The 9,420-nt window shown below is 39.9% G+C and overlaps 2 protein-coding genes across 4 annotated transcripts in view; one reads left to right on the forward strand and one right to left on the reverse strand.

The window, feature by feature from the left end:
• Window positions 1–594: 594 nt before the first annotated feature.
• The window catches only part of cryba1a (crystallin, beta A1a), a 29,743-nt gene continuing 20,917 nt past the window's right edge, over window positions 595–9,420 (reverse strand). The window contains exons 1-6 of one of the 2 annotated variants that reach the window (XM_044120224.1): window positions 3,244–3,524; window positions 2,817–2,883; window positions 2,584–2,702; window positions 2,337–2,478; window positions 1,977–2,119; window positions 595–1,134 (exon numbers count right to left, since the gene is read on the reverse strand). In XM_044120224.1, coding sequence (XP_043976159.1) covers window positions 987–1,134; window positions 1,977–2,119; window positions 2,337–2,478; window positions 2,584–2,702; window positions 2,817–2,855 — 591 coding nt within the window. In that variant the 5' untranslated portion in view covers window positions 2,856–2,883; window positions 3,244–3,524 and the 3' untranslated portion in view covers window positions 595–986. Of the gene's footprint in view, window positions 1,135–1,976; window positions 2,120–2,336; window positions 2,479–2,583; window positions 2,703–2,816; window positions 2,884–3,243; window positions 3,525–9,420 lie in introns of those variants that run through there. The other variant, XM_044120223.1, reaches the window with a different exon arrangement.
• Window positions 5,086–9,219, forward strand: crybb1l3 (crystallin, beta B1, like 3). 2 transcript variants are annotated; one of them, XM_044120225.1, is made up of 6 exons: window positions 5,086–5,291; window positions 6,466–6,539; window positions 6,613–6,731; window positions 6,990–7,122; window positions 7,387–7,529; window positions 8,410–9,219. In XM_044120225.1, the coding sequence occupies exons 1-6, from the start codon at window positions 5,165–5,167 to the stop codon at window positions 8,576–8,578; spliced, it is 765 nt and encodes a 254-aa protein (XP_043976160.1). In that variant the 5' UTR covers window positions 5,086–5,164; the 3' UTR covers window positions 8,579–9,219. The 2 variants fall into 2 exon arrangements, with proteins under 2 accessions (XP_043976160.1, XP_043976161.1); XM_044120226.1 differs by having other exon boundaries at window positions 5,247–5,399.

The raw sequence follows: 9,420 nt of genomic DNA on the forward strand, positions 1-9,420 counted from the left end.
AAATCTATTTAATGCATTCAAAAACAACAGAAAAAAAGTATACATTTCCAGCTTCCCACTGAGGAAACATCAGAATATGGACATGTATAATAAAACATTTGAATTTAGAAACACAGTGTTGAGAATTTAGCAAAGCTCTGGTATCAGATTCTTTTTTTCAGTTCCTGCTTACTAACAAAAGTGGAGGTTGCATTGGGTGGAGATACAGTAATACTGGCTAGGTTATTATATTCTGAACCAGATGGCTGCCGTATTTTGAGACCCGTTGTGCTATATCAAGAATTTTAAATTAGAAGTGCTGTGCACCTCAGGTAAAACCATTTAGTTCTTGATTTACAAGTGCATGTCTCAATCACTCATAGTGAGACTAATATGTTCCAGGTCCTTCCAGTAACATTGGCTGCACTTTTAGTCCTATCTGTTTTCACCCAATGTTTATTTTTTAGTGGCTTTAAAAAGAAAATAATAGATTAACCCTCTTCATTCAAGCTCACAATCAACTGAAGGCCTCAAGAAAAAAGGCAGAGCATCTCAAACATTTATGGAAGCAACAGTTAAAGAAAAGAAATCCCAACACCCTGCAGGTTAGAAGCAGACTGTTTGAGTTTGTGTTTATTTTAAGTTGCCCATTCTTTCTGTTTTCATCACCGGCATCACCATAGTGACCCACAAACATGTGAAGTTACACAGCAATGCCTGAGTGACTCCGCTGCTCTGTTGCCACTGCGAGGATTTTTACTTCCCTTTTCTTCTTTCCTCATGGGGCATCAGTCCAGAGCTTCTCTTCATTGTCAGTTTTTTTTTCTCTCCTCTCAATCCTTTGTAAGTGCTTTTTTATTTGGCAACAAAACAAACATTGTGTTAGCTTCTCAATTGGGAAACCCCAAAAGGTGCAGGAATGACAGGGTGAATGGATGAAGATGAATGAGGGGAGAAGAAAGAAGAGGAGGTGAAGAGTGAGTGGTAGGGAGAGGCGGCTGCAGGCCTCATTGCTGGATCCGACGCAGCGACTGCACCTGGAAGGACTGAGCATGGGAGCCCCACTCTCTGTAGTGTTTGTATTCACCACCATGCCGGTCGCACTCCATGATGTATTGGTAACCACGGTAACCTGGGAATTGGTAGCAAACCCAGCTGCAGGAAGAAAGAAAAACCAAAACCAAAAATATCAAGCAATATTTTGCATAAGATAAGACAGAAATTAAAAGTAACTCCACTACCAACCCTGTTCTCACAGATCAGAACAGCAGAACCTATTGTGTTTTTGTTTTTTGTTTTTTTAATATGGGCTTGCCCTGGGTGCCATTAGAAATGTAGGTGAACAAGCACCAAACACAAAATTGTTACTTACCTGTCTGCTGTGCCACTATCTGATTATATTTGGAGTTGGGATGCTGTGTGTTAAGTAGGTGTCTCCTGCCTGCAGGGTCGGAAGACTGGATTATGTGCTTTGTACAGGTTTGTGCCACATCTTATTGCACCCCAGAATCTCAGCTTATTACCTCAGTTGAAGTGTGTGCCTGTATGCGTGTGCAGTAAGTGCCTTAGAGCACATATGTGGGGCCTCACTGGAGGCTTTAAGTCAGAATGGTGTTTTTAACACAGCAAGGCCAGCAAGTTGAAAAAGAGAAATCATGCAGCTCTTTAATTCATTTGTTTGTTCATCCCCAAATCCACCAAGTAACGTTAAGAATGTTTCATTTAGCAAAATGTTTTTATGCAGTCTTTACAAATGTACTATTTAAAATATTTTAACTTTACTTAACACATTTTAAGAAAATGAACTTTTATTTATATTCCTGACTGCTTCATTTACCACACCCTTTCAATCCCTCATGACTAAGCAGAGAAGAGATTGCCTCATCTTAATTTCAATGTTTGTGTCCTGTAGCACAATGCTGCCACATAACATGGGCTGTTAGTCATGTCTTCAGTTGCCATGATTACATTGTGTGCATTTAGAAATGAAGACTTACGCTCCGCTCTGAACTTGCATAGATCCGATCTCATTGTTGCTCCAGCCCATGGCCTGCAGGGAGGGGTAGTCATCGTTTATCTCCCACTGGCGACCTATGAAGTTCTCCCTCTCAAACAGAACCATCTTGGACTCCTTGTGGTTCTGCTTACACACAAAACAGTCTGCTTAGCAAAGTCAAAGGTAAAACCCTGCTGCATTTTACAAACTGGTGATTGCATTTTACTTTTGTTCAAGTTTGTCTTAGTTTTTAGTAATTTGAGTTAAATTTTGTTTGGAAGTATTGCGATTCTTTCATCACATAATCATCGGTGAAAATCTGAGAGCAAGCTAAAGCTGTCAATTTGGGAGAGAAACTCACAGCGGAGCAGATGGGCCGGAAGGACATCATCCGCTCAATGTGATAGGCGTTGCTGCCACTCCACGACTCCCAGTGAGGATACTCTCCTCTCTCCAGCACAAACTGTTGTCCACAGAAGCTGGAGTGCTCATATCCTGCCCAGCTGTTCGCCGACAAGCACACAGTCACACAAACACTTCAAATAAATCATTTTAAAAAAGGCTAAAGGAGACTATTAATCAACATTTCTTGTTTTTGTCTCACTTACGCTCCACACTCCACCTTGAGGGAGCGGATGTTGTCGATGCTGCACTCCATGATGTTCTGGCAGGCCGAGGTGAACTCAAGACGTTTGCCCTGGAAGTTTTCCTGGTCATAAACTGTGATCTAGAGAGAACACGCATGTGCATGCACCATGGTGGCTTTTATTAAATTAGGAATGAAATTTGAAAAAATGAAATCCACCTTCTGTAATCTCCAGGGATGAATGATCTCTCTCACCTTCCATGGTCCCAGCGGGGTGGGATTATTTAGAGCCATGCTACTGTGGATTTCAGTGAAGATTTGCCTTCAGAACAGAAAATATGTGAGGAAACCTTATAGTTAGGTCATACTTTTACATTTATTTATGCCACCTACATTTTATGTTTCATGTTTATTTAAAAGATTTCGCATCAGTGCAGTTTCAACTAATATTATGTCATCGGACAAAAATCTAAACCCACATGTTGTGATTTAAACTTCATCCTCTTGCTTGCAGGTTGGACGTAAACTCTATGTCTAAGTGTGCTGCTGGTGCACGGTTTGTATGTGTGCGTCTTCCTGACTGCCTTCAGTCTATGTGACTCAGCAGAGTGATTGTGCAGAAAAGGTGCAAAAAACAAAATGGCACGTGTCTGCACGTTAAGAACTAAGATAGAAGGCTTACCTGACTGCCCAACAAAGATTGACGCTCAATTCTCACAGGGACTTCACAAAAAAACGACGTCCTGACCCCAAACTGAACAGACCTATTTATACATGCTGGTGCTGAGATGTAACTGGACCGGTATGGGTCGGGGCAGGAGTCAGCACATTGCTGGTCCCGTTCATTGTTCGGTACTGAGCTGTTGGGCTTTAGTGAGCTGCAGCTGGACTGAACGTAGGGCACTGTGCCCAGTGCAAATAAGCAGAAGTTCCAAGTGCTTCGTGTCCAATGGGCCGGGCCGAGTTCTGGCACAGCAGAGTTCAGGAGAAAGATCATCACAGTTTTGGTCATGACAAGAAAAGTCCATCTTGCGCTGTGGTTGTCGCCGATCACAGCATCACACCCCTCATGACAGAGCAAATGCATCACCAAGATAGTGCATTTAGATAGAGATCTAAATGCACACATGCTCTGACATGCACTCACTACCACATGGGAGGATTCACACACAGTCACACACATTTAATCCCTGTTCAGACTTTTACACACAAACAGACTTTCACTGTCAAGCAAGCATCAGCACAAGCATGGCAACATGTCAACCAGCTGTGTCCAAAGTCTGATGTAATTTCTTTTGTCCAGCAGTGAAATAATATGATTCAGGACAAAACAGAATAATAACAAACCTTAACCATGAGAGAACTACGTTTTATTTCAAGATCTGGAGGATTTTGAGTTTTGAGTTTAGTTTTTTCTGAGTTCTGAGTTTTAAGTTAATCCTGTGGTTTACGTTAGTTATTTGTTACTTTTGATGTGCTTTTTTTTTTTTGTTTGTTTTTTCCTCAGTCCCAAATGCTCCCAAAACATCCCTTTCTGGTAATTAGACTCTAATTTCTCATTGGGATTCTGCCTGCTGTACCTCTGAAATGATTTACAATCAGATTATATTTTGACATCAATTCATGTGAACCAAATTAATTGTGATGAAGATGAGTAGTTTAATCCCATTGATCTTTGTTACTAATGTGTCCTAAAAAGGTTAAAAAGTATTTATGGTGTTTTAATATTTAATGTATTGCTTTCTGAGATCTTTCAGCCTCCTTCATGTTGTAAGAAAAGCTGCTGTCTATGAATTTCATGGTTCTACAGATCTGTTAGTACATCTGGGTATGAGTGATGAAACTGGAAAAAAAAACCAAATGGTTAACGACAACAAAAGTTTTATTTAGCAGACTAACTGTTAGCTGCAAATCAGGTGTGAAAAATCTAGGTCCGTCAGGCCACTAAAGGCCTGTTCATTAAGTGCTCTCTAAAGAATAGGTAGCATTTATTTTATGCATTTGTGCTCTGGAACCAATCTGGATGTTTTATTTTGTCAATTTAACTTGACCATGTCTCAGCTACTCACTTGTTTTCACCTTACATTTTAAAATATCTTTCTTGTTAACGTATGCTTACATTTTTTCATTACTCTCTTAATATGTTTTTGTATGTGAATTTAATATAGTAGGCCTAACTATAACAGGGGCACTTCAGCACCGTGACCAGCAGTCCCCTGTCTGAACAAAAACACCGATGCCAATCCTATAGTCAGCACATTTACCGTCCCAGGGCTCAAAGGCTTAGCAGCAAACATGGAAGAAAAGCTAAAAAAAATTATGTGGTGGAAAAAAAGGCCATAAAAATAATATACAAAATAGCTGTTGGAAGTGGCAGGAGGTTAAGTTCAACAATGGAAAAATGTGGTTCAAAACCTAAAAGTAGACGGTTCAGTGTGGGTTTGTGTGTCACCAACTTTCTGCTGATGGCAGTGACTGTCCTCAGCCCCCAACAATGGGGCTACACAATAAAAACCCTGCTGCTGACTGAGCACAGATCACCAACGGATTAAAAAGTGACCTTTGACCCATCACCGTTCTCCCAGCAGCTCTGAGCCAATGAGATGTCAGAATCTGGCCTTTATAGATTCGCTCTGGAGGTGAATGTCTATATATATATATCTCCACTCAAAAGGCCTCCGTCCATCACTGTCTTCAAAGATCGGTCCATTTCAGCCTTCAGCTGTGACTGTAAGTGTCCACACCGAGGTCTTCTGTCTCTGGTAGAAATGCAAGGATGCTAGTTGAGGATGCTCTGGTTTGCTCTCTCAGCGGACTGAAACAACCAAGCCAGACTGAGTAGGTGGATAACTTAGATAACGTACATTAGTGTATTATTTAATACCAATATGCTACCATAAGATAAAATCAACAGGGACGAGTGAGAAGAAATTGGATCCAGACATGACAAATTTGTTTCTTTTGCTCTTGCTAAGAAAAAACGTCAAGGAATGTTCAGAATATTTTTGAGAAATGTCACTTTTTGGAGCAGAAAATTGAAGTTTTCTAACAATGGCGCTATTAGTAATAATTCTGGCCAGGTAAAATATGTGGAAGAGATCAATAATACCCTTTTTCAAAGGAGTGCACACGCAGTTTTCGCAGGCCGTCTTTGGTTTGGGTTTCAGGCTTTTTAAGCAAATGCAAGAACAGAAAAGGCTTTTTAAGGGTTATTTATTATATTGATTTAAGGTCACTTAATTTTAATTATCAGATTCTTTCTATTACTCACCACAAATGTTTCAGTTGCAAAAATATTACTACAGTAGATATTTAAAAAAGTGTCCAGTGTAACATAATTCAGGAAGAAAAGAGCAACTTTCTCAGCTTTATTCATGTTCACTTCCTTACACACAGGAAGAGAGGTACACAACCTGTGTGAGTATTTAATAATATGTCTTATTTCTGCAGGTGCAGCAGAGCAACATGAGCAGCCAAAGTTACAGGAAAACAGCAGTTGTGTACAGACATTTGTAGTAATTTTGGTATAACTTAAAAAAAGCAAAATTATAAATATTATATATGATTTTAAATGCATGCATGTGTGCACAAACAAAATATTTTTTAGTTTTTGAGCATTTTGTCGGTGGCATAAAGAATTTTCACCATCGTTATATTAAAAAGGCATCTTGATGTCATCAGTCTCACCTGAGTTAAATTATTCTCAGGGAACCCCAAACTGTGGGCCGACCGTTTGTTTGTACCTAAACAGCCTGATCACCTTTACGAGGTTTAGCAGCTTTGTAGCCTCTCAGTTTCAACACAGATTGATTTTAACAAGAAAACAGCTTCAATAGACTGTTACACACTTCCTTGCTCTCCTGGTTGCATGTGATGGTGATTTATATTATCGCTTTCTCTTCAGATTTCATCATGTCTCACTCAGGTGTTCAGGGCAGCATTGGGAGTCACCCTGCCATTGGCCTGCACAATCACAAGGTACTTCAAAAACCAGAAAGTAGTCCAAGAAAGCAAATTAAAACATCTAAATTGACATCTTTTTTCTTACCAGATATACCTCTATGAATATGAAAACTTCCAAGGCCGCAGGATGGACCTGTTTGGAGAGTGCCTTAATCTGTGTGAGAAGGGTTTCGACAGAATTGGCTCCATCAGGGTGGAGTGTGGACCGTAAGTCACCAAACTGTCTCACAGGCTGTGCCTCAATGTAATATACAGTCACCAAATGCTTCGTTCAGTACACTTTTTGAGAACAGTGCTGGAGCCCCATTTGCCTGCAGAACTTCCCTTATTCTTTTAGCATAGATTGTCCAGTTTTGGTGAATGTGGCAGTGAGTCCGCGCTAGTGAGATCAACTGGGAGAGCGTGTACAATAAAGTGTACATTTCCCCAACACATGTTAACATACCTGTCTTTCTGACCATCCAGCTGGGTTGGCTACGAGCAGCAGAACATGACTGGTGAGATGTTCATGCTGGAGAAGGGCGAGTACCCCCGCTGGGATACCTGGTCCAACAGCTACCGGTGTGACCGCATGATGTCAGTCAGGCCCGTTCGAATGGTGTGTTGTCACCGTCCTATTTTTATCCATCTCTGGATACCATCGCTTTTTCTTATTCTTCAATCCAACTTTTATTTGATGCATTACGCTTTTGATTAGATGTTTTCAAGAGTGTATTTTTAGGCTTGAGATTATTTTTACTTAGATGTGTTTTTTTTATTGGGTGATATTTCAAAATGTACAATCTTGCTTTCTATTTAAAGGATCAAACATATCTATAGCAAAGAGGTAACTCACCATGAGGTGAATGTATTTTTTTTGTAGGATCCACAAGACCACAAGATTTGTCTGTTTGAATGTGCAAACTTTGAAGGCCGTAAGATGGAAGTGTGTGATGAGGATATTCCAAGCTTGTGGTCCTATGGTTTCCAGGATCGTGTCGCCAGCATTCAGGTCACTGGTGGAACGTAAGCCGTTAGCAATCTTCTCCTTAATGTTACTTTTGTCTATTTACAGTCACTAGTTATCTGTGCCCTAATGTTAGCACTTGCTCTTGCACTGGAACACAGTAAAAGGATTTGGAGCCAAAGAAATGAGTGTATATTTGTAAAATGAACAGAAAATTACTTGTAGGTTTCTATTCTTTACAATTTGAAAGTTTCACAAAGAGTCTAGCCCACCGTCTGTTTTGCTGCACCGCCTTGTCTTGGGAGGTTTAAATGTAATACTTTTCCAATTTGAGATTTTATTTTATCACCTAAACCCTCTAATAGGTTTTATCTGTCTATTAGCAGTTCTGTTTCCTCACTAAAGTTTTCTAACTAAGCTTTGAGGCTTTAAAAAAACAGCTGGATTAAAACAGAGATTAAATTACACACAGGTGAGCTCTGTTTAATAACTACATGAGTCTGAAAGAAGATGATTGAACTCGTATTTAGGACTATCGGAGTCAACGTTATATTGGTGTCAGATTACACACTATTTTATTAATTAGATTATTGTAAAAAAAAAAAAGCTATCAACTTGAATTAGGATTTTCAGAGTTAAGAGGTCTAAATGTAAATGCACATCACACTTTTCAGACTTTTAATTACAAAACAATTTGTTTAAACCCATATATAATTTATGTTCAAATTCACATTTATTCAAACCTTCATGTTGGTCAGTCATATAAAATCCCAATAAAATGCTATGCTGAATGAAATTTGTTGCCTTAATGATATAAAACTGGAAAAATGCAAGGTGCAAAATTGCTTTTGCAATGCGCCATATTGCCTCCATCCAAGTTAATCATAAACTTAAGCATGAATGTAAGTCACATCTGTTTCTCTTTGCTTCTTCACACAGGTGGGTGGGTTACCAGTATCCTGGCTACCGTGGCTACCAGTACGTGTTAGAACTGGGACCTTTCAAGCACTGGAACGACTGGGGAGCCCACCACCCCCAGATCCAGTCCATCCGCAGGGTGAGAGACATGCAGACGCACCGCCGGGGCTGCTTTGAGCTGAACGCATAGAAGAGTGAGACGGACTGGAAGTTGACAGGAGAAATGCAGCGAAAGCTGAGATCCGTTTGTGGAGGTTCTTCTAAAGGACAATTAGACATGTTTTGTTTCTTTTATTACGCTCAATGAAACAATTGAAAGCATGAAGGTCAGTGAATCACTCTGTGAGAAAAGCCCCAGAAGGAACACTCACCCATAAGACAGCAAAAATAAAAAATATATATTTTGTCCTGTGTCTGAATTGGGGTTGATAGGGTATTAATAGCATGTGTTAAAAGGTCGGGTTTTTTGCATTAAAATTACTTGATTGATATTTTTACCTGCTTGCTTATGCTACCCAAGCTGAAATGATGCCAATGATGCCTGTTCAGCAGGGTACTTCCCCCTCTCCGAGGATCCACCATGTTTCAAAAAAAAAAAGGTTAATCACAGAGCACTACCATGGACAGCTCTCAGATCCGCTCTGCAGTAAGTTTGCAAGGCAGGGGGAGGCACTATCTCCTCATCTCCAAGAATTAACCAGAGTGTCTCACAGTCAAAGGATGGTAAGAAGAAAGCTGCGCAGGGTTGCGATTGCTTGGAACTAAAACTTTTTTGCAGCTTGTTTCTGCCCACATGGATGGGGCTGTCCCGAAGTTTTGCATTTTACATTTTCTCAGGGATGCTGGCATCTGAAAACTTTCCAATGGAAACCAAATAAATAAATAAATATCTCGAAACTAGTGTTTGTTTGTTTGTTTTTCCATTTTTCTTAACTGTTTTTATGTTCGTATTTAAAGGCCAGAGGCCCAGATGTTATTTTATCAGCTGTGTTGATACAATTCATCAGTATGTTGGTTACATCTATACCTGTG

This window comes from Gambusia affinis, linkage group LG06, assembly GCF_019740435.1.
Source record: "Gambusia affinis linkage group LG06, SWU_Gaff_1.0, whole genome shotgun sequence".
Lineage (NCBI taxonomy): Eukaryota > Metazoa > Chordata > Actinopteri > Cyprinodontiformes > Poeciliidae > Gambusia > Gambusia affinis.

Bases quoted from the DNA above. Each gene is read 5' to 3' on its own strand.
- crybb1l3 (XM_044120225.1), top strand. From the start codon at position 5,165: ATGTCAGAATCTGGCCTTTATAGATTCGCTCTGGAGGTGAATGTCTAT. The intron at 6,732-6,989 runs GTAAGTCACCAA...CTGACCATCCAG, and splicing joins ATCAGGGTGGAGTGTGGACC to CTGGGTTGGCTACGAGCAGC. The intron at 7,123-7,386 runs GTGTGTTGTCAC...TTTTTTTTGTAG, and splicing joins CAGTCAGGCCCGTTCGAATG to GATCCACAAGACCACAAGAT.